Source organism: Tursiops truncatus, chromosome 8, assembly GCF_011762595.2.
Source record: "Tursiops truncatus isolate mTurTru1 chromosome 8, mTurTru1.mat.Y, whole genome shotgun sequence".
NCBI classification, from domain to species: domain Eukaryota; kingdom Metazoa; phylum Chordata; class Mammalia; order Artiodactyla; family Delphinidae; genus Tursiops; species Tursiops truncatus.
Window position 1 is genome coordinate 78,694,208 of NC_047041.1, and position 25,506 is coordinate 78,719,713.

Consider the following 25,506-nt stretch of genomic DNA (forward strand, 5'->3'; position numbering starts at 1 on the left):
ATTTATGTTTCCACATTTGGACTACTCTGAGTAATGCTGCTATGAACATCATGTACAAGTTTTTGTGTGGACATGTATTCAGTTCTCTTGGGCATGTATCTAGGAGTGGAATTACTGGGTCATATGGTAACTTTTTGCCTAACTTTTTGAGAATCTGCTAAGCTGTTTTCCAGAGTTGATTAGTTTTGTCAAATAACAGTTTTAAAAGGAAAAGAACATTATTCCAGCTATGTGGTTAGGGTATGAAAACTGAATTCTAGTATAGCTTCTTGAGAATTTTCGTATCTTTTTAGGAATGACTGGAGACAAAGATAAAAATCTGAATTCCTGTCCCCTGTTTTCTTAGGCTTAGTTTTCAGCTACCTTTCTGTCTTACTGAGAGTTCTCCAGAGATATAGGACCAACAGAATATGTGTGTCTGCGTGTGTGTGTGTGGTGGTGGGGTGTATGGTGTATGTGTGTATAAAGAGAGAGAGAAAGAGAGATTGTTTGATTGATTTTAAGGAATTAACTCACATGATTATAGAGGGTTGGTAAATTCAGAATCTGCACAGTAGGCTGGTAGGCCGGAGACCCAGGTAAGATTTCCAGGTTGAGTCCAAAGGCAGTTGGCTGGCAGAATTCCTCCTTGTGCCAGGGAGGTCAGTGTTTGTTCTATTAAGGCTTTCTAGTGATTAGATGAGACCCACCCATTATATGGAAGGCAATCTGCTTTACTCAGTCCAGCAATTTAAATGTTAATTCTTATCTAAAAATACCTTCACAGAAACATCCAGAGTAATATATGACCAAATATCTGGGCACTATGGCTCAGCCAAGTTGACATATAAAATTATCCATCATACTTGCCTTATTTATAGTGTTGCTAACAGGATTGTATAAGGTCTTAGGTATGAAAATCTTTAAAATCTATAAAAAGTTCACAAAAATGTTAGGTGATACAATATCCAAAAAGAAAAAACTAGTCTTTCTGAAAATTAATCACATTTACCAAAGGAAAAGAAATCTTTATCATTGTAAGTTTTCATTAAATGTCTGTTTATAACTTTATGCTGATAGTAATTAGCATACTGACTTCCAAACTATGATCTCTTATTCTAGAAGCTACTATTATTACCTAAATCAGTTATATTCATTTTAAAAGCCATTCTTTGTTTCTTTTCCCAACATATAGTGGCTTAGTAGTTAAGAGCAAAGATTCTATAACAAGACTGTGTAGGTTTGAACCCATTGTCTAGTACGCATGTGTGTGTGAACACATACACACAGCTCTTAAAAAGCCATCAGTGATAGGACTTAGGTTGCTTTATCATAAAAAATATTCTGTTTACCTTGTCCTCAGGCAGTATATATATAATGAAATAAACCCAGTATTCTTTTTTTTTTTTTTTTTTTTTTTTTTAAGTGGTACGCGGGCCTCTCACTGTTGTGGCCTCTCCCGTTGCGGAGCACAGGCTCCGGACGCGCAGGCTCAGCGGCCATGGCTAACGGGCCTAGCCACTCCGCTGCATGTGGGATCTTCCCAGACCGGGGCACGAACCCGTGTCCCCTGCATTGGCAGGCGGACTCTCAACCACTGCGCCACCAGGGAAGCCCCAAACCCAGTATTCTTAAATGAGATTATGTGTTTAAAGTATCTGGCTAAATGCTGTCACATAGTAGGGACTCCAAAATATACATGAAAATGTAAGTTAAAAAATTAAATTGGATAAAACTTCCTGTTAAGTATGACTTCATCAAAATGAAATTCTCTTCATTTCCTTTAAAGATTCATAAGGCAAGGATAGTAATTAAAACTCATACCAAAATGTGAGTTTTAAAATGTATGTATAAATATATATATTTGAGATATATATGAGAGGGGAGGGGCAGTTAGTAAAAATGTGAAACTGGATTTGATGGCTTGAATTTGATCTCTGGAACCAGAAACCAAATTCATTGTATAAATTTGCTGAACCCTAGTAGCAAAAACCAAATGTTTATTTTGCAATAACCCATGAAGTAGAAAAACAACCAAACAAAAACAAACCTGGCTAAGTCTCCTCCTAATTCAGTACTGGATCTGCCTTTTTTTTTAAAAACCAAGTGGGATAAAATTAGGCGATTCTACAACTTGACCTACCCTGCTGTTTCATTCTGCTCAAGTTCGTGACAATTGTAATGTTGGTTTATTTTGACATTTCCATTGTTCTGATTTGAGTTGGGTTTTCTAGTAACTTTTTATAGAAAGTTTAATTTTATGAATGTTATTTATGAGAAATTTAATGTGAGGTACACTTATAGAGACAATGTTATTTCTTACCATTTCTGCTGTCTGGCAGACAGCTTTATTCACTATTCCCTTAATCTTCAAGTAATAAAGAACTACTGACAGTCCTTGGACAGGAAAGGTCTTCATTTCTTCCAGAACCCATTATTTGCTGCTTTTCTTCCTGAGCCTTTTCTCCAAAATCATTTTCCTTTGCAAACTATGAGTCATACATTCACCTGTATCAATCACCTACTTAATTACTGTTTTTCACATCACCTTCAATGATAAATTTACAAATGAAACTTTGATCATAACAGGAACTTTAAATATAGTTTTGAGTGAGGCCTCAGTCATTTGATAATTATTTCCTCTTCTTTAATATTTAAAAGATGCTTACTTAAAGAAAATAATTGATTGTGGTAATTTCTTCTGCATCATAGCCAATTCACTACACGTTAACTTAGTTTTGCAAATACATGCAAAATATTTATGAGTTTGAATTAAAAGAATAAAATTCCTCTTCCTCTTCCTTGGGAGGTACAGAAGGAATTAAATAAATTATAATTCTTCTCCTTGCCCCATTTTCATTATTTCATAGTCTCAGTGAATAATTTTTGTAAGAAAGTATTACTTGTTCTAAAGACATTTTTCTTGCTCCTGAGGATGTTTTAGTGTAGGCTACCTTGGTCAATTTTTTATTCCTTATTTCTGAAAGCTGGAGAAAATATGCATGATCCTGTCTAGTTGAAAATGATAGCAGTTTGAAGGATATAGGAGTCTTGGTATTCTTGGTATTCTTTGCCCAGTAGTATTGCTAATGTAGCTTGGTGCCTTAGAGTTTCTATAGGAGTGATAAGTTATGAGGGACATGATGGTCATGCAAGGACTAGTACCAGTACCAGTACCAGTACTAGTACCAGTAGATGTGTAATTTCATATAAGTAACTTATCATGCCTCTGCCTCAGATTTCTCATCTGTAAAATGAAGAAATACAACCTATCTCATATGGTCATTGTAAGGGTAAATCGCTTAGAATGATATATTCTGAGTAGTATGAGCTCAATAAACATTATCTGATACTATTATGGGGATTAGGAAGGTCAGCATTGGTAGCTAGATACAATAAAATTCAGGAGAAAAATGCCAGGAGGCAGCAAAGGTGGAAATAAATGTTCCAGCAAAGGTGGAACCAACATGTTTGGAACTGAAAAAGTACCGTTTCTTTTGCCTGAACCATTCTTCACATCTTGAGTTAAATTTCACTTTCTCAGGGAAGCTTTTCTGGAGCCTACAGAGGAGGGCGGTCTCCTGATTAGTACATTCATGGAGTTATATACTTTTCTTTCATAGGACTTATAATAATTTATAATTATAATTTTTTAATGAGATTATTTATTCAGTGGACATCTCTCCTAGCAGACTGCCCTCCATGAAAGTCATGGACATCTTTATCTTGTCTACCATTGTATCATTATACCTTCAGGGCCTAGCATAAGGACTGTAACATGGTGGCTTTGTAATGATTTTTAAGGGAATGAATAAAAGTCAGAGTAAACTGGAGGACAGATGTGAGGCACAGATAAAAGGAATGTCCCTCGGGTACTATGGTAGCTTCTCAGGCTCAAGACTTATATGATTCCAGCCTCAGTGTGGCAGGCCCAGTCTGATGAAGTAACTGGAGAAATCTGGGGAAGGAACAGATATGAGGACTGAGAAAATGAGTTGGTACCTAACTGATGCAAAATAGATTATGATAAATGTCAGGCTAAGGTTATACGGTTGGGTTTCTAAATATTCAAAATAAGTATTTAATCTATTTTGATAGTCTAACATTTAACATTAATTTCATCATTACTTGATTTACCAAAGCTGTCGTGGTACAAGATATGATAATTTTCTTTCTAAAAAATGCCCTATGCTCTATATAATGGATTTTTCTTAACATCAGTTGCAGTATTTCACTTGTTTTACTTTAAATCCTTTATAATCTTTAAACAGAGAGTGAACATCAAAGAGAAAATCCTGGGACTATAGGTTTACTGTCTTTAAATATTAAAGGCTGATCGATAACAGAAAGGAGGAGTTTATTTTGTTTAACCTCAAATTATTGAAAAAGTTAGGAACTTTTATATGAGACAGGACCTGTACTATAGCACATGTAGGGAGATGCATTATTTTCCTAAAGAAAGAACTATTAAATTTCAGATAGAATGAACTGTGTCAAGATGCAGTGTCCTCTCCTTTATTTTTTAACATATAGCTTTCTTGGAAGCAAATTTTTATTTTACACTTCTTTTTACCATTGTTTATTTGAAAAATGTTTCTGTTTTAAAGCATTGTGTAGGTAGTTAAGTGACCTATGTATCAAAATACCTTCAGGAATGTGATATTTCCAGTGTTGTACTGGTAAATATGTAACACCTGGTGTGTGGATCAGGGTGGGGTACGGATTTAAAAAAAACCAAAAACCTTGATTTATTTTGTTTGCAGATTCCCATTAAATACAAATTCCTACCATGCACATTTCAAGCTACTAATCTGGTGTCACTGAATGTAGCATTAGGAAGAAATATGTACAGTTGGCTCCCTCTAGCTAGTGTGAATAACACTGGATAGGACCCTCATGGTTGTTGCCATTAGATATCTGTAGATTATATAATGGCAAAAATTTTTGCCTGACAATTCTGAAAATTAGTACAGTCTGTAAATTTTTCCCTTAATTTGACATTCCCTCGTTAAGACTTATATTTTATGTTTCTCCTGGAAGGTACCATGGTGTAGCCATAGAATACTGTTCTCATCTACTTTTTAACAGTGGTATTCTTTTTTTCTCTCTCTAATAAACAATCCATCCCAAATATAAAACAGGTTAAAAATGGTATTGTATAGTATGAATTTGTTTATGTAATTTACTTGTTATCAAGTCCATTATGCATTATGTAAGTGAGACATTTTGTTGGGTGCAAAAACTTTGAAATCAACATCAATGTCTTTTTTTTTTTGCACAATTTGGATTCACACAGGTAAATAAATAATAAAAATATAACTGTTTTGTAAACAGTTTTCCTGGAATCTCAGGAAAACTGAGATTAATTAAAATTCTAAGAGAATTTTAATTAAATCAAAAAGGCCATTTTAGTAAAAAAATATTAATTAAAGGTTCAGTACAGCAATAAGATAAAGCAATTATAAATATTTATGCACCTAATGTCAGACCATCAAAATAAATGAAGCAAAAACTGACAGAATTGAAGGGAGAAAGAGACAGTGCTACAATAATAGTTAGAGACTTCAATGCCCCACTCACAATAGTCTATAGAACAAGCAGACAGAATATAAATAAGGAAATAGAGGACTTAACACAATAAACCAACTAGATCTAACATTTACAGAACACTCTACCCAACATCAACAGCATACACGTCTCAAGTGCACATGGGATATTTTCCAGGATAAACCATATGTTAAGCTATAAATTCAGTCTCATAGATTTTAAAAGACAGATATCATTTAAAGTATCTTCTCCAGTAGCAATGGGATGAAGTTAGAAATCAATAACAGAACAAAATCTGGAAAATTCATGAATTTGTGGAAATTAAACAGCCCACTCTTAAACAACCAATGGATCAAAGAAATCACAAGGGAAATTAGAAAATACTTAGAGATGAATGAAAACAAAAACACAATATACCAGAACTGAAGGCACACAGTAAAAGAAGTGCTAAGGGAGAAATTTATAACTATAAATGCTTAGATTAAAAAAAACAAGAAAGTTCTCAAATCAGCAACCTAGCTTTACAACTTAAGCAACTAGGAAAAGAAGAATAATGAAACCCAAAGAAAAACAATGAAGAAAATCAGTGGAACCAAATTGAAGGGACCAACAAAGTTGACAATCTTAGCTGGAAGGTCTAAGAGAAAAAGAGAGAAGACTCAAATTACTAAACTGAAAATGGGGACATAACCACCAGTTCTACAAAAATAGAAAGGATTATATAAGAGTACTATGAACAGTTGTATGCCAACAAATTGGATAACCTAGATTAATTGGATAAATTCCTAGAAACCACAGAAGCTACCAAGACTAAATCATGAAGAAATAGAAAATCTGAATAGACCTATAACTAGTAAGGGGATTGAATCAGTAATCAAAAAATCTCTTGACAAAGGAAAGCCCCAGACCTGATGGCTTCACTGGTGAATTCTACTAAACATTCAAAGAAGAATTAATATTAACCCTTCTCAGACTTTTCTAAAAAACTGAAGAGGAGGAGATACTTTCTAACTCATCCTATGCGGCCAGCATTTTCTTGATACCAAAGCCGGACAAAGACACTACAAGAAAAGAAAACTACAGACCAATATCCCTTATAAACACTGACACAAAAATCCTCAATAAATACTAGCAAACAGAATTCAGCATCACACTGATAGAATTATACAGCATGACCAAGTAGGATTTATTCCTGGAACGCAAGGATGGTTCAACATATAAAAATCGATCGGTGTAATATGCCACATCAACAAAATGAAGGGAAAAAAAATGTAATCATCTTAATCAGTGCAGAAAAAACGTTTTACAAAATTTAACACCTTTTCATGATAAAAACACTCAACAAACTAGAATAGAAGGAAACTACCTCAACCTAATAAAAGCCTTACATGGAAAAACCCACAGTAAATATCATACTCTGTGAAAGACTGAAAGTGTTTTCCCTAAGATCAGGAACAAGGCAGTGATGCCCACTTTCACCAATTCTGTTCAACATACTACTAGAAGTTCTAACTGGAGCAGTTAGTCAAGAAAAAGAAGAAAAAGGCATCCATATTGGAAAGGAAGAAGTAATATTATCTGTGCAGATGATATGATCTTATATGTAGAAAACCCTATAGATCCCATACACAAACCCAAACCAAAACAAAACCTGAAGAACTTATAAATAAATTCAGTAAAGTAGCAGGATACAAAGGCAGCACACAAAAATCACTATACATGAACAATCAATAATCTGAAAAGAAAATTATGATATAGTTCCATTTACAATAGCATTGAAAAAAATAAAATGCTTAGGAATAAACTTAAGCAAGGAGTTGAAAGACTTGTACAATGAAATCCACAAGACATTTGTAAAAGAAATTAAAGAAGACATAAAAAAGATAAACGCATCCTGTGTTCATGGATTTGAGTACTTAATGTTGTTAAAAGGTCAATATTACCCAAAGCAGTCTACAGATTCAATGAAATTTGTTCCAAAATCCCAACGATGTTTTTTGTAGAAATAGCAAAATCCATCCTAAAATTCATTTGGAATCTAAAGGGACCCTGAATAGTCAAAACAATCTTGAAAAAGAACAAACCTGGTGGAATCATGCTTCCTAATTTCAAAACTTACTACAGAAGTACAGTAATCAAGAGTGTGGTACTGGCGTAAAATCAGACATACAAACCAATGGAATAGAAAAGAAAACCCAGAAATAAACCCTCACATATATGGTCAAATGATTTTTGACAAGGGTGACAAGATCATTCAACGGGGAAAGGACAGTCTTTTTAACAAATGGTGCTGGGAAAACTGGATATCTACAGAGAGAACAATGAAGTTGGGCTCTTATCTAATACTACATAAAAAATTTACTCTAAATGGATCAAAGACCTAAATACAACACCTAAAACTGTAACACACTTAGAAGAAGACATAGAACAAAAACTTTACAACATTGGATTTAGCAGTGATTTCTTGCATATAACACCAAAGGACAGATAGCAAAAGACAAAAATAGATAAATTGTACTTCATGAAAATTTTAAAAATTTGTGCATGAAAAGACACTATTCACAGAGTTAAAAAGGTGACTCACAGAATGGGAGAAAATATTTGCAAATCATATATCTGATAAGGATTCAATATCCAGAATATATAGAGAACTTTTAAAACTCAACAACACAAAACAATCTGATTCAAAAATGGGCAAAGAACTTGAACAGACATTTCTCCAAAGAAGATATACAAATGGCCAATAAGCACATGAAATTGATGCTCAAGATCACTAATCATTAGGGAAATACAAATCAAAACTATAATGGGATACCACCCCACACCCATTAGAATGCCTACTGTCAAAAAAATCAGAAAACAAGTGTTGGTGAGGATGTGGAGAAATTGGAACTCTTGTGCACTGCTGGTGGGAATGCAGAATGATACAGATGCTGTGAAAAGCAGTATGGCAGTTCCTCAAAAAATTTAAAATAGAATATTACCATATGATCCAGCAATTCCACTTTGGGGTATATACTCAAAAGAATTGAAAGACAGGTCTTGAAGCAGTATTTGCACACCCATGTTCATAGCAGCATTATTCACAATACCTCGAGCATGGAATTAACCTAAATGTTCATTGATGGGTGAAGAAAGAAGAAAAATGTGGCCTATACATAAAATAGGGTATTATTCAGCCTTAAAAAGGAAGGGAATCCTGCAGTATGCTACAGCATGGATGAACTATGAAGACATTTTGCTAAGTGAATAAGCCAGTCATGAAAAGACACATACTATATGATTCCACTTACATGAGGCATTTAGTGTAGTCAGACTCATAGGCAGAAAGTAGAATGGTGGCTGCCAAGGGCTGTGAGGGAGGGGAATGGGGTGTTACTGTTTAATAGAAAAGATAAAATGAGTTATGTAAATGGATGGTAGGCATGGTTGCACAACATTATGAATGTATTTAATACCTACCACTGAAAAATACACTTAAAAATGCTTAAGATGGTGGGTTTAAGTTATGTGTATTTTAGCATAATAAAAATTTGTTTTAAAAAAGAGCAAGTTACTGTTTTGAGAAAACACTTCTTTTTATATTAAATTATGGCTTCTAGAAATAGATGATTGTTTTATAATTATATGTCAACATTAAAGTAAAATAAATATTGTTGCTTTTTTATTTTACTGTTGCAGATTCTGTATTTCTTGCAAATTTCTTCTATGTATACTTCTAAAATATGTCTTTAATATATATTTTAAAATCCCATTAGTATTGGATCTCATGATTAGCTTTGTGTTTATTATATGCAATATTTTATTAGTACCATATTTATTTAATATGTTATCTGATATTTCAGCTATTAGTAGCATTTATATGTAGCCTGCACTACCTGGTGATGTGATGAACATTTTACATACTGTTGTTAAGGTATTTAAAATCTTTCAGGGAGTCAACAGTAATAAACACAAAACAATTAGACAATTAAATATTGAATTCTTATATCTGATCATTTAATTATAATTTTTTATCACTCATTTTTTGTTGTAAAAACTACAGTTTATCAGCTCTAATGTGTATTAGTTAAACCCATCTTACTCAAAGTATCAAATATAGAAATTCCTCTTAAAAAAAAAAAAAAGAATTCCTCTTGGAGTTTTAGGGTGGGGCATATGGGAGTATGGATCCCAATGATAAATTTAGCATATTTTCTCTAATGGGAATGTATATATTTAATGCTATTTATAAAATGTTCGTTCATGTTATAAGAAATGTGAAAAATTGATGCAAAAATGAGTTTTTGGGTTAGTTTTTCAAATTTTATTTGGCATATATAAAGAAATAAGGTCTTTAGGTAAATGAGCTACTCAATCATGCCCAAAATGTTAGTTTCTTTAACAGTTCTTTAGAGTTTTAGAAGTATATACATTGTTTATAACTAAAAGGAGAATAACTTGTTCATGCTTATTTTCCCTTAAAGATGTGGTACTATTTAAAATAGTTATTTTACATTTATTTATTTTTATGCACATTTATTTAAATAAATATGTATAATTACATTAGTTTTCATATTGAAATCTTTAATAATTGCAGTGTACTTCTTGAATGTATATCTACCCTTTCTAGTAAGTTTAGTATCCATGAGAATATTCTTGCTTTTCTATCAGTGGCTTAATGCATTTTTATCCCTGTATATAATTATCTTCATTAGAATTTAGAAGCAGATTATAAAGGACATTGGATAAATAAGACCAATAACTTAATTGATTCTTTTGCCTATCCAATGTCTTTAAATTATCTTCTTATAATTTGGTCTTTTTTGTACCCCAGAAGATGAATCTTTCCTATATGTTTGCTATTCAAATATGAGAATTTAAGATTCTTTTTTTCTTTTAAATTTAACTTAAAAGGTAATTAGAAATTACAGTTTTTGGTTCAGCGATAATCCCCAAATATATGTGGTTCCATGGTTACGAAAATGATCTTCCATTTCTAAATGTCAGACATAAGTACTGAACTTTAAAATTTATTTGAGCAGGAAGAAAACAAAGGTCCATTCTGTAAGGGAAGCTCAGAGAAAGAAAAAGGAGAAACAGGTGAGGTTTTTCTGTTCACAAAGCACATTTGCATGAGTCATTCTGAGTACTGGTTACTGTCTATTTAGGTCAGCACTAGTCCCTGATCAATAGTCTAATCATAGTTACTGCAAGAGGCTAGGTCCAGTGGTTTTTTTTCTAGGTCCCATATTATTTTTGTTAAAAGTGGTAGGAAGTGTACCTTGACCTTGTGAGCTCTAAGAACATTTTATGTTACTCTTCTTCCACTACCTTCTCTTCATATAACAAACTACTTAGCTGTAAGTAGAATACTTAAAATGTTATTTTATAATAAACGAAGTTGCAAAGCTTTATGGTGACTCATCTTGTTGTAATCTGTGAACTCTCTTGTTCTTTCTTTTTTTGTGGGTGCTAGTTTTTGTCTCCTTTGGGTGAAACAAATATTATTTATCAGAAGGTAATGTGCATTTAAAGATTTTATTTACTTTGATGAATGTTGTTTCAGAACGTATTTATATGCATTTTTATGGCTACTTAATTTTTCTTGTTCCCTATAAACTTCTCACTTGGTTTGCTTGAGTCTTTTTTTTTTTTTTTTTTTTTTTGCGGTACGCGGGCCTCTCACTGCTGTGGCTTTTCCCGTTGCGGAGCACAGGCTCCGGACGCGCAGGCTCAGCGGCCATGGCTCACGGACCCAGCCTCTCTGCGGCATGTGGGATCCTCCCGGACCGGGGCACGAACCCGTGTCCCCTGCATCGGCAGGCGGACTCTCAACCACTGCGCTACCCGGGAAGCCCGGTTTGCTTGAGTCTTTAATGTATGAGATGTTATATTGCATTGTGTAATAATTTTAAGGATATATTTTATCCTTGTCATATTCATTTGCTCTGTGTGCTATACAGTATTTTTCTGTATTTATAATTACATTTCCAGAAAAAAGCCAATTCTTTCTTTTGTTGTATATTTTTTTCTTTTCGAAATGCAAAAGAAATTAACTCACAGAAAGGTATAGCATAAATTGACTAGAGCCATCAAGTGACTGAGGCTTAGAGATGGAGATAGAGGGAAAGGGTGCTGTCAAGGGAAGGAAACTGTAAGAGGATGTTTTCAGGAAACAGTGTTAGTACTAAAAAGGGAGACAAACTTCATGAATTTCTATCTTCTCTATATGTTTTCCCTTCTTTTTCCAGCCTCCACGCTACCTTATGTCTCTTCTCTGTGGTTTTGATTTTACCTTCCTTTATAGCAGAAATCATGAAATAATTAAAGCAAATTCAGTCATTCATCCTTCCTCCCACTTTAGAAATGATCTTCAAAATGGTCTTATGAAGACTAACTTTTCCACTAGTACGGAATATTGTCACCAAGATGATTTCTTCTTTGAGTAATACATGTGAAACCAACATTTTTGAATAGAAAGGCTTGATTTTGCTCTAATTTAAAATGATCAAAGCAGCAAACTACCTTAATGAATGAACATGAAGCCAACTTTTCTTGCAAAGGACTACTTTAGAGCTTAAATACAAAGTGAGATATTTCACATATTTCTAAGCGAGACATAGACAACTATGAGAGAGAAATGTTTTATACTGTTTTCTTGGTTTAATATTTTTGTGACATCTTGTTCATTATAGAAACTGCTGAGATTTTTCTAAAGTTATTGTTTTCCCCTGAAGAGCCATTAGCTTAAATGCATCATTAATAACATACAAAATAAAATATTTTATTTCAGAATTTATTGAAAGTAAGTGTTAGAAATTCTTTGAGAAACTTATATTAGGGATATTGAGTCAGTTCTTCTTAATGTGACTATACCTTCTGAAAGCCCAGGGTGAGAAGTGGTGTTTGTGTCAAATTCTCCATTTCCTGTCAAATCTATTTATGGATTGACATAATTCTGATTCGATTATGCTGAAGGATAGAGGATAAAGGTAAACAAGTATCCAACTACAACTGACATTTTTTGTAATTTTTTTTGTTTTCAGTTTGTTCTGGTCTGAATTTTTTTTATTACATTCAAGGTAACTGACTTGACAGATTTGGTTTTATAATTACACATGGAAAAAAATTCAAAAAGTAATTGTTTTTTTATAAATGATTAATGAATGAGTTTTATCATTCTGAAGATGTAACCATATAAATCAAAATATTCTTTGTTCGTGGCTAACTTAATAAGTATTTACTGACCATCCACTGGGTATGTCTTAGTCCATTTGGGCTGCTATAAGGAAATACCACCAAGTAGGTGGTAGTTTATAAACAACAGAAATTTATTTTTCACAGTCTTTAGTTGTAAGTCCAGGATCATTGTGCCAGATGTTCTTGTGAAAGCCCTCTTCCTGTTTCATAGCAAGTGTCTTCTTGCTGTGTCTTCATATGGTGGAGCCTCTTTTATAAGGCACTAATCTCATTCGTGAGGACTCCATCCTCATGATTTAGGTACCTCATAAAGGCCCCCCTTCCTAATACCATCATCTTTGGGGGTTAAGATTTCAGCATATGAACTTTGGGTGGATACGGACATTCAGTCTACCACAGGGTACAAATTTTTCTTTCATTTTTGAAGAAACAAAGAATATGATCTGGCACCCACCAAAAATAGCTTAGAGTTTCCTGAAGGAGGTAAGGGAAAGGCAGCCTGAATGGCAGGATAAGTAACTAAACTATTAATATTGTTAACAGAACTAATAGTAAATGATAGGTCAAAGGTAATCCATTTTATGGATGCTCATTTTGCTGAGAGAGAGCAAACTCTAAGTTTATAATATATAATTATGTCTACAAAGTAGAGAATTTTATGATATAAAAAGGCAGATATTCATTTACATTATGATATGAAAAGCAAGATATTAATTTGCATTTTAAATAAGATTCATTACAGCATTACTCTCTAGCTCATTATGTCAGTTTAGGATGTTAACCACAGTATTGCAGGTCTCTGATACTTTTTACTTCCTGATTATGGGAGACCAAGAATTAACTAGTTAAATGAGAAAACCATTTTTAACACTTATGTTTTATTGTAAATTAGGATGATTGCATATTCCAGTTACTACTTTAAGTTCTATAAATGTTTTTGTTCATTACTTTTGTTTTATATTGGTTTTTGGGTAAAAAGTCTTATAAATCTTTCCAAAGTATAACCTTACTTACCTTAGAGTCTACACATCTAAATTAAACTTTTTAAAATTGACTTAAGGTTGTAATTTTGAATATCCGTTCTTTTCTGTTCTATGTAACAGTGATTTTCTAAGTGCCTTAATTTCTTCCTTCCCTAAATCCCTACATGGCTATATATTTCTGGGTGCATTTTTAATCTTTTCTGCTGGTGCTCATTTCTTAGTATGCTCACTTAGAGCAAGTTCATCACTACTAAATTTTCCAATAGAGCTAATCTAAGCAAACTGGAGTTTCTAGGTGAAAGTAGATAGCACATCTGTTAAGTCAGAAAACCTGGAATAGTCATCCCTCAGATATCCACATGACTGGCTCCCTCACTTCTGGTCTTCATTCAAATGACACCTTTTTAGAGATATCATCCCTGGCCACCCTATTTAAAATTTCAACTACCATCCCACAATGTTTGATATCCCCTTTCCTTGCTTTTTTTCTTTATCCCTAATACTTATCAGTAACATGCTATATTTTTTCATTTTCATCTTGCTTCTTTTTTTTTTGCCGTACGCGGGCCTCTCACTGTTGTGGCCTCTCCCGTTGCAGAGCACAGGCTCCGGACACGCAGGCTCAGTGGCCGTGGCTCACGGTCCCAGCCGCTCCGCAGCATGTGGGATCTTCCCGAACCGGGGCACGAACCCGTGTCCCCTGTATCGGCAGGCGGACTCTCAACGACTGCGCCACCAGGGAAGCCCCATCTTGCTTTTTAATTGTTGCCCCTCCCTCACACCCTCCCTCCATGGCATCCTGGAATTTAAGTTCCACAAAGCTTGGGTTTTTTTCTGTTTCTTTACAACTGTATCCTCAATGCTGAAGACAGTGACTGGCATCCAGAAAGTACCCTATAAATATTTGTTGAAATAATTATCAAAAGCAAGAATGAAAAGAAAGGTACTGGTAAGAGAAACATTAAGAAGGTAGATATGGCGAGTGATTGGGTGAAGTGAAGAAAGCCTTGGGAAATTGACATAAAAGACAATGAGCTGTTAGGTCTAAGTTTCTGTGCGAAAATGAGACCATTTCCTCATTTTTTCAATAAATATTTATTGAGCTTCTGTGTAACAGGTGCAGTGCTCTTGATGTTGGGGATACAATGTGGAGCAAAACTGGACATTATCTTAGCCTCTAAGGAGCTTATAATTTAGTGGAGGAGGCAGGCATTTATCAAATAATTATCAAGGTGAATATGAAATTTCCACAGCTGTGAAGGAGAATACAGTCAGCCCTCCATATCTGTAGTTACACATCCATAGATTCAACTAACTGCAGATGGAAATATTCAGGAAAAAAGTTCCAGCAAGTTCCAAAATCAAAACTTGAATTTGTAGCTCACAGGCAACTATTTACAAAACATCTACATTGTGTTTACACCTATTTACATAGTATGTACATTGTATTAGGTATTCTAAGTAATCAAGGGATGATTTAAAGTATATGAGAGCATGGCTTAGGTTATATGAAAATACTACACTATTTTTTTCCCTTCAAGTTTTATTGAGATATAATTGACATACAGCACTATAAATTTAAGGTGTGTACTGTAATGATTTGATTTACCTACAACATGAAATGGTTACCACAGTAAGTTTAGTGACTATCCATCATCTCATATAGATACAAAATTGAAGAAATAGAAAAAAAATTTTTTTCCTTGAGATGAGAGCTCGTAGGATTTACTCTCTTAACAGCATTTATGTATAACATTCAGCAGTGTTAATTATATTTATCATGCTGTACATTACATCCCTAGTACTTATTTATCTTATAACTGGAAGTTTGTACCTTTTGATTGCCTTCTTCCAGTTCCCCCTCCCCTACCCCACCTCTGGTGACCACAAGTCCGATCTCTTTTTCTATAAGTTTGTTTGTTTGCTTGTTTTTGAAGTATAATTGACCTTCAACACTATGTTAGTTCCTGTTATACAACATAGTGATTCCATATTTCTATACATTTCAAAATATCACCACAATAAATCTAGTTACTATCTCTCACCATACGAAGATATTACATTATTATTGACTATATTCCTATGCTGTACATTTCATCCCCATGACTCATTTATTTTGCAACTGGAAGTTTGTACCTCTTAATCTCCCTCATCTATTTCTCTCCTCCCTTGAGCCCCTTCCTCTCTGGCAACCACCTGTTTGTTCTCTGTATCTATGAGTCTGTTTTGATTATGTTTATTCATTTGTTTTGTTTTTTAGATTCCATATTTAAGTGAAATCATACAGTATTTTTTTTTCTCTGACTTATTTCACTTAGAGTAATAACCTCTAGGTCCATTCATGTTGTAGCAAGTGGGAAGATTTCATTCTCTTATGGCTGAGTATGATTCCATTGTATATATACACCACATCTTCTTTATCCATGTATCTATTGATGGGCACTTAGGTTGCTTCCATAACTTGGCTATTGTAAATAATGCTGCAATAAACATATGGGTATATATATCTTTTCCAATTAGTGTTTTCGTTTTCTTTGGATAAATACCCAGGAGTGGAATTGCTGAATCCTGTGGTAGTTCAATTTTTTGAGGAGTCTCCATACTGTTTTCCATAGTGGCTGCACCAATTTACATTCATTAGATACTTCAGAGAGGAGCTAAACCAGAGGACCTGTGGGGAGGGCTCTGTCCCAGGAAAACCCATAGGGCCCTGCTCTGTTACAAAATCAGGGAGTATGATACCTCCAGCTTTGTTCTTCTTTCTTAAGATTGTTTTGGCCATTTGGGGTCTTCTATATTTCTGTATGAATTTTAGAATTCTTTGTAGTAGTTCTGTGAAAAAATGCCATTGATATTTTGATATGGATTGCACTGAATCATGTAGATTGCCTTCATCAATATCATCATTTTAACAACGTTAATTCTTCCAGTTCATGAACATAATATATCATTACATCTCTCTGTGTCGTCTTCAGTTTATTTCCTCAGTGTCTTAGAGTTTTCTGAGTACAGTTCTTTTACCTCCTTAGTTAGATTTATTCCTAGATATTTTATTCTTTTTGATGTGATTGTAAATTGGATTGTTTTCTTAATTTCTCTTTCTGATAGTTCATTGTTAGTGTATAGAAACACAACAGATTTCTGTATATTAATTTTGTATCCTGTAATTTTACTGAATTCATTGATGAGTTCTGATAGATGTTTGGTGGTGTCTTTAGGATTTTCTATGTATAGTATCATGTCATTTGCAAACAGTGACAGTTCTACTTCTTCCTTTTTAATTTGGATTCATTTTATTTCTTTTTCTTGTCTGATTGCTGTTGCTCAGACTTCTAATACTATGTTGAATAAAAGTGGTGAGAGTGGGCATCCTTGTCTTGTTCCTGATATTAGAGGAAATGCTTTCAGCTCTTCATCATTGAGTATTATGTTCTCTTTAGGCTTGTCATATATGGCCTGTATTATGTTGAGGTATGTTCCCTCTATATCCACTTTGTTGAGAGTTTTTACCATAAATGGATGTTGAATTCAGAGAGAAGAGAGAACATATATAAAGGTTTTATGCTGGGTAAGAGTATGGCAAGACTGAAAGATTGTAAACAAGCCACTGAATGAGCTGAAGATGCAAAGGGGAGGTTTGAAAGATGAGGCTGGAGAGGAAGGTGGAGGTCAGAGATGATTAAGTTTTCCTTTTATTTATTATTCTTTCTACATTATTGAGAATGGATTGGTCTAGACTAATGAGACTTTTGACCAAAGATAATGAGTGGTGATAATTGTAGATTTGGAGAGGAATGCACAGATTTGAGAGAGATATTTAGGAATTAAAAAGTACAGGATGATACTGACATGAATTAAACACCATTTTCATGTTAGACACTTTATTATGTACAAGGGATACAAAAAAGAAATAGCCTGCAGTAGAAGAATTCTTTGAAATAAAACATTCCATTTTATATATATATATATATATATATATATATGTATATATGTTGCTTTGATATAATAGTGAGGGAAACTATTCTACCTGGGTTTTCACAAAGGAGATGAAGGCTAATATGCATCTTCAGAAATAACAAGGAGTTTTCTAAGTGGATAAGGAGAGGAAGGGAATTCTAGGTGGAGAGGAAGGGAATTCTAGATAGAGAGAACTATTTGTGCAAATGCAGAAAGTCATGAGAAAACAGCATTTGCTCAGGTAAGCAAATGTTCAGAACATAAAGGAATTTGTAAGGCTTGCTAATGATATGGGACTTTACCTTTTGGACATGGGGAGCCTTGATACTTTCTCTCAGCGCCCTGAGGTTTGACAAGGAATTTCTGGAGTTGAAGCTTATTTGGGAATAGAGATGGAAAGATGGATGATTGTGTTTGAAGAGGGGGGCTTTCACTTGAATGTCCAGTAACAGAAATGAGAGACTAGAGTTAGAAATTAGATAAGGAGATTGAATTTACCACACAGGTGATATTTAAACCCTTGAGAATAGATATGATTGCCAAGGCAAAAAAGAAGGAAACCTTGGATAACACTTACATTGAATATCAAAACTGTAAAGGAATTTGGGAGATGGAAAAAGAAGGGATAAGAGAAGTTGGTAAATACATAAAGTAAGTTGAAATATGAATGGCTGCCACGTCTAATCTGCTTCATTACTTTGGCCCCATTGGCCTAGGAGTTTAAGGAAAATTTTGTTTTCTGGCTTTGTGAATAGATCAAATAAAAGCTAAAAATGGTTTTTTATACCTTCCATACCTAGACTGTTTTCTTACTCGTATTTAGAATAAACTCTTCCCTTGCTATAATTAACAGTATTTCATCCAAACTCGAAAACACCCATTTGGTAGTCCACAACATATGCATTATTGTATTTCATCTAGAAACCTAAATGTTGTAAAGTGACTTTAGTTTATTTGAAAGCTTTTCATTGCTATTGTTTTATGTAGAATAAACATTATAACATAGATCCAACTAATCAAACTAATATTATTATTAGTACTAATCCTGACAAATTCGTTTACAAAAAAGTATACTAAAGAAATTGCTCTGAAATTTCAAAGTTTGCCAGCTTGGAGAAAACCTATCTCTGGTCAATTATTTGAATTTTGCTGAATTTTTGTAGCTTCACTGTCTTGGGCTAATATTCAACCTGTTAGTTGGCTTATTACCTTTCAGAGACTGACCTGTGTTTGGTGTAAAAATTAAGTGACAGGGAATACCCACTTGAGTTGTGAATGTGATTTCTTAATTTTATCTTTCCTGATCTACTTGATGAATTATATATGTTCATACCTAAAGGAAAAGAGGGAAGGATCTTCTTCCATGTGAATTTCCATTGAATGCTCTGCAGGTATTTTCTTATGGCAACTATTTTAACCAAGGCAGAAACCTTTTCTTCATATTTATGTATTGATGGTATTAAATAGATAGGGTAAAAAAAATTGAGTAGAAAAACAATTAACCAGGAATAACAGTATAATCTCCAGATGAATTCTAGATGAATGGATGTTGCAATTAGGTACTATATACCACACTCATAGTCTATAAGAATATTTTAAATAAATAGTTTAGCTTAAATCTACATAATGTTCAAAATTGAAAGTAAAGTTTGCATGATGTTTAAGAGAGGCATTCGGTGAGTACGGTTTTTGTAAATGTATTGCAGTTGCTAAAAATTAACATAAAATGTGTATTCTTGCTATAAACATTTATTTTCAAGATTCTTAAAAATTGGACATACTTTGCATAGTTTTCCCTCAAATAAAATGTCAGTGACAGAGTTACAAGCTTTTTTTTTTTTTAGTAAGGATATTTTATATGAATCTCTCATTGTGGTTTTATTTTCTAATGTTTTGCATAAAAGTTCAAATGTGAGCAGAAACTATTCATTCACTGTTACTCTCTTTGATAAATTTGGGTATATGTAATTTCCTCTAAAAGTGTGAGTGGGGAAACTAAATTCTTTGAAATGAGTTTTCTGATTATTAAGATTTTATAGGTAAAGCTTTATTATTTAATTAACTTAGATGATTTCAGTATGTGTTGATCATCAAAAGAATTTTGTACACTGTAACTTGAAGTAGTTCTAGTGATGTTTTAGGAGAATACAAAAACATTAAATTGTCTATACTACATCAGTTAGCCTTTGATGGTTTTCTTTTTTGTTATGCTAATTTATTTTTATGACTCAGAAATGAGAGATCGTTTAGATGCTTTTTGTTTACACAGCATGTCAGTAGACTTTAGGTCAACGTGTCTATGAATAGGTACATGTGGTTATTTTGAACATTTGAAATTGTTTAGATTTTCCCCCAATTTTCATAACATTTTATATATTGATTTTGCTAGATTGCAGAAGAAAGGCACACTCATATAGTTTGATATTTGTTTTTGTATTTTTTTCTTTCTAACATAATGACTACGGGGGAAATTTTCATATCAAATTACTTTTGGTTCTTTTGTATCCTCTAAAAGAACTTTACAAAATTCAATCCAATAAGTATGTATTGAATGTTTTTTTGTTTTTGTTTTTTTAGTATTTATTTATTTATTTAGTGGCTGCATTCGGTCTTAGTTGCCGCACACGGGATCTTTTGTTGCAGTGGGCTCTTCGTTGCAGTGCACGGGCTTTTCTCCAGTTGTGGTGTGTGGGCTCCAGAGCACATGAACTCTGTAGTTGAGGCACGCGGGCTCTCTTGTTGTGGCTCAGGGCCTCAGTAGCTCCGTGGCACGAGGAATCTTAGTTCCCTGACCAGGGATCAAACTGGTGTTCCCTGCATTGCAAGATGGATTCTTAACCACTGGACCACCAGGGAAGTCCCTGAATGTTTTTTTATATGTTTAGCACTGTGTTGGGGGACCAAGAGGTTACCAAAATGGAGATTATCACCTGACCTGGCATCCAGTTCATGTGTTACTCCTAAGTAATGATGTGACCTTGGAAATGTCACTTGCTTATCTAAGCCTCAGTTCCTAATATGGAAAGTGAAGATTTTGGAACTATGTCCTCTTTAAGGTCTCTTACAAACATAACATTATTTGTAATTGTCAAAGTTGACTTTATAAAGGGCTGGATATCTTCTGTTTACCTTTCCAGAACCACTTTCTATCCTTTTCACCCTGTATGTGTCCTGGGAGGATGACCTTTACCAACTATATCATCTAGCTCCCTTGCCCTTTGGCTTCTGGTTGGATTATACCAATGGGAGATACCAGCTAGAGATAGAGGGTGAGGGGAAAGTGAAGCCATCGTACTCCTTTGTGTTGCCTTGAATTGGTTGCTTTTCTTTCCCCAGAGCCATAGCACCTGTCAGGAGGCCCTCTCTGTATAACTAACCCTCTCTAGATAATGGTAATCACTTACTCCTTTTGCCCTTCAGGCTTGGGACGGTAACGTCTCTGGCTGTTGTCAGATCCTCTGGAGCTGTGCACTATTCCCTGTTCCCTAGCCCCTAACCTCTGTCTACATCTTTATAAATAGTTCGTTAATTAAACTATCATTCTCAAATTACCAAGTTTGGGTGTGCCACCTTTTTCTTTTTTCCCCTGCCAGAACTGACTGAATGCTTTCTATTCTCTTGGAATGACTTGCTACCAATCTCTGTATCTTAAGGACTTATTACCATTAAGTGTCATCAAGAGTCTCTGTAAAATGAAAATATTCTGTGAGGGACTACATGATAAGCTCTCTGACTAATATGTTAATTTTCAGTGGTTACTATTGGGTTGTATGCTACTTGTTTTAGAGATGTGTGTATATATGCATGTGTATGTTCCCCCTTTTCTTCATTTTATAATCAAGTGAGAGCTCAACAGTTTTATTTAGGTCATTTTCCTGGCAGAAAATACCATTAGGCTAGTCAGATCAAGATGTGTGGAGTTTTTTCTTGTGGCAATGGGGAATCTTTGAAGAGTTTTAAGATATGGAGTGACCTGGTTAAATTTCCATTTTTTGTAGGCTACTCAGTGGCTATATATTGGGAGAATTTGTAGGCAAGGAGGCTGATGTTTTATATTAGATAAAAGATAATAGGTATCTGAACAAAAGGAGCAATAATCAGTGTGTTGAGGCAAGGAGTTGAAAAGTCAGCAGTTGTGGCAGTGGATTGGATGAAGGGGAGAAAGCTTATCATCACTCTCCTCTTTGTGTGACTAACCCAATGGAGAGTGATGCTGCTCCATGATATGGAGAATAATGGAGGAGGATTAGGTTTGGGGGAAGTCAGTGAATTAAATTTGGGGCTTGTGTGTTTGAGATGCCTAAAGGACATCTAGGTTTTCCTGTCCAGAAGGTAGTTGATTGACTGAATAGTCTGAAGCAAGAAGGAGAAGACCAGATTAGAAAAAATAATTTAAGGAGTCATCAGCAAGGCAGTATTGAAGCCAAAAAGAGAATGAGGTCCCTCATTTTTTTTTTTACAGATGGAAGTGCAGAGGAAGCTAATGTATTACAAATTTGGTCGAAGAAGATGACCTAAGGAAGGAGAGAGAAGGAATGGTTAAAGAGGTATGCAGAGGACCAGGAGACTCTGGTTGCATGTGAGCTAAGGAAATAGAGTTTTAAGACACAAGCCATCAACAATGGCAGATTCACCCGAATTTCAGAAAGGTAGAGGCTAGAAAATATTTTTCAGAGCTGGCAGTTAAATGATTACCTTAGGGAGAGCAGTTTCAATCGAGTAATGGTTCATTGGAAATCAGATTCCTGTATGGAAGGGACAGGAAGAGAGAGCAAGTATAAATTGATATGAAAAGATTTGGATGAGTAAAGGAGGGTAGAATATGGATAGTAGTATGTCAAGAAAGAGTTTTATGTATGTGTGTGTGTATGTATGTGTGTATGTGGGTAGGTAGGAGGGCAGGTAGGTAGGTAGTTATATTCCTTATTTCTGTGAGGATAGAGTAGGCCAGAGAGAAAGTTTGAAGATACAGGAGAGGGGAGGTCTGATGAAAGCTGAAGGAGAGTCTTGGTTCAAGAGCACAGGTGCAAGATTGGCTTTGAGTAGAGGAAAGACTTGAAGTGAGGATGGGTGTGATTGAAGATAAATTTGTAGGTAATGGGCCAGAAAAATTGAGAGGAATCTAGCCTGAGTGCCTTTATTTTCAGGATGAGATCAAAGACAATGTTGTCTGTAAATCAGAAAGCTGTTTGAAGAGATTATTGAAGTGGGGGTTCAAGGAGGTTGTTGAAAATTTAGAATAGTCATCGAGACATGAGGCAGTGTGGTGTGGTGGTTAAGAGCCTGGGCCCTGGAACTCTTCTACTGATGAGTTGTGTGACCACAGACAAATTACATTATTTTTCTGTGCCTCAGTTTTCATCTAAGAAAGGGGATAATTATAGTTCCTACCTCATTAGAATATTGTGAGGGTTAATAAATGTTTAAGTATAGATGTGTGTAAAGTATATCTGGTACATAGTAAATACTCTATAAATTATAATTCTGATTATTACTGATATTTTTCAAGTGTTATTATATACTTGAAATGTGGGGGATAAAGTAATTGAAAGTAGTGTGGTTGGGGAAGGGAGAGACTGAGAATAAGAACACAAGTGGATGTGCCCATGTGAGAACTGGAGTAGTTGTGGTTAAAGAATAGAGTATTTGAATTTAAAATTTCAGTTAGAACATGATAAGCCAATGAAAAGTTCTAGCAACTGACTGTGAGAGGTGAAGGTCATTGGATTTGAGATGGACATTTTGTTGAAGTATCAGAGGTTTGTACTTATAAACAGAATGACTGAACGCAAATCTGCACATGCAGACCAACAAAGGGGTGTTGTATTGACCACTTAAATATGACAAGTGGCATTGCTGAACGTGACGTGATTTTCTGAAATGGAGAGCTATTCTTGGTAAAGTTTCTCTCAATTTACACAAGAGTTCCATTCCTAGAAAATTCAATGTATATTCAATCCTTGTAAAAAGTACTGTATGAGATGTAAAACAATTTGGTTTCAGGCTTAGATCATTGTTCTCCCTTTCCCCCTCCCCCCACTTTGTGAACTGTGTGTCATATAGAATTTGGGTTATTTTGAAGCACTGTGCTGTGCATTGCAGGACATCCAGCATTCTTGTACCTCACCCATTAAATGCTGGTGGCATCCTGCGATTCTTTGTAATAGCCTGAACACATTTTTTCAACACCCTCATTGAGCACCACTGGGTTAGGGGAAAGATGGCACAAAGTAGCATGTGGATTAGAACCAAGGAAAAGGGTTCTGTTTTGCACAGTGACCTAGTATAGAGATGTGAAGCAGGGAATTACCTGGCAACAAAATTTCAGTAGAATCCTGATATAAAGTTGCAGTGTTGCAAGGTAGTAAAATTTCTTTACCATCTCAGCCTCTGTCCTTGTTAACTCCTTCCTCCAGGGCACCCCAGCTTAGATGTATCTGGTAGCCAGGTTAATTAACATTTAGTGGCCTAGTACAGTAAGAATGCTTGACTGGATTTGGTGAAGAGTAATTTCAGCATAACTCCTCTTTTAACTACCTTAACATTTTCTTCCCTTTCTACTATACTTCCAAGCATTCCTTTTCCATATGAAAACAGGTGAACATACCTGATCTTTCCCATTAAAATTTTTATTTCTCTATTTTTTCTTGCCATCAGTAAATATGTTGCATAAAAATGTAATCTTTGAATTTCTGTGTTTGCTTATGAACATATCCAAATGTGCACTAAAATGCAGTGGAATTATTGCAGTTTCATATTTTGTTCAAACTGATAAACTTTTAATAGTGTCACCCTTGTCCAGTGTTAATGGGTTTGTTATTTTTGGAAGAATCATTTGCAGTAGTTTACTTCTGGTGATCCTAATCAATCAGAAGTATTGCTTTTAAAAGATTAATCTTGAAAATCTAGCCGAGTTGTGCTATTTAGATATTGTGCTTATTTTAAATTAGGTGATTTTTGTAATACTGAACAATATTTTTCATTGTAAATAAAAATTTAGCATGATAAAAATAATGTTTGCCCAGGGAATTAAATGAGGTTTGATGAGGTTTTTAGCTTCATTTGTGAAGTAAAACCTGATAGTGAAGATGAGTAGTTCCCGAAGTATACATGCTTTGTGAAATATTTTCCTACTTTCAGTCTATTTCCTGGGGTATATGCCCATGCCATGGAAATCATTGTGATTAACATTAATTGTTAAGCTTCTTGGGTCTCCCTGCAGAGAAGCCAGAGCTGTAAAAATTGAACCTTTTTTTTTTGCCTTGTAAAGGTCATAGCAACAAGACATAGGTCTAGAAATGGAGCCCTGTAATGGTCACATAGCTGATTTAAATGGCGCTATGTAATTATATCACGATTATATGCATGGGTAGCATCTCTTTATTAAGTTACATTCTTTTATATTAAAATATATATCATTTTTATGTGAGAAAAGTTAGATATTTCATAAAATCCAATTTGTTCTTGTCCCTTAACCTTAATACGTTACTTAGTCTATGTTTTAAACTGGTAGAAAATAATTTGTTCTCGATCTCTTTTCCTTATTTTATCATGGACCCTTAATAATCTCAAAAATGAATCCATTAAATCAATTAACAGATTAATTTCACCTGCTTTTAAGTTCTTCCTGTGGGGGGGGGGTTCCTATGAGATTTTCATAAACTATAATTGAGTTTTTATTTGCCCTAAAGTGAGTTGTTCAATCGTCTGTCCTTTGTAAATTCACTTTGGTGTGTCATGTGGTACATTAGATGAGAATTATTTCTTTCTTTGACATACAATGTAGTGTTTTTGCTTGTTTGTTTTAGACAAGTCCCTGAAAAGTTTTGTGAAAATCAAATTGAGAAAACAAAAACAA

General features: G+C 34.4%; 1 protein-coding gene across 8 annotated transcripts in view; it reads left to right on the forward strand.

The window, feature by feature from the left end:
• The window catches only part of METTL15 (methyltransferase 15, mitochondrial 12S rRNA N4-cytidine), a 247,242-nt gene that overhangs the window by 5,978 nt on the left and 215,758 nt on the right, over nt 1–25,506 (forward strand). For 5 of the 8 annotated variants that reach the window (XM_073808727.1, XM_073808726.1, XM_073808725.1 and 2 more), the window contains one exon: nt 10,555–10,608. The exons of 2 other annotated variants lie outside the window; for them this stretch is intronic. In XM_073808727.1, the coding sequence (XP_073664828.1) occupies nt 10,555–10,608 (54 nt within the window). Of the gene's footprint in view, nt 1–10,550; nt 10,609–25,506 lie in introns of all 8 variants that reach the window. One more of the 8 variants, XM_073808728.1, reaches the window with a different exon arrangement.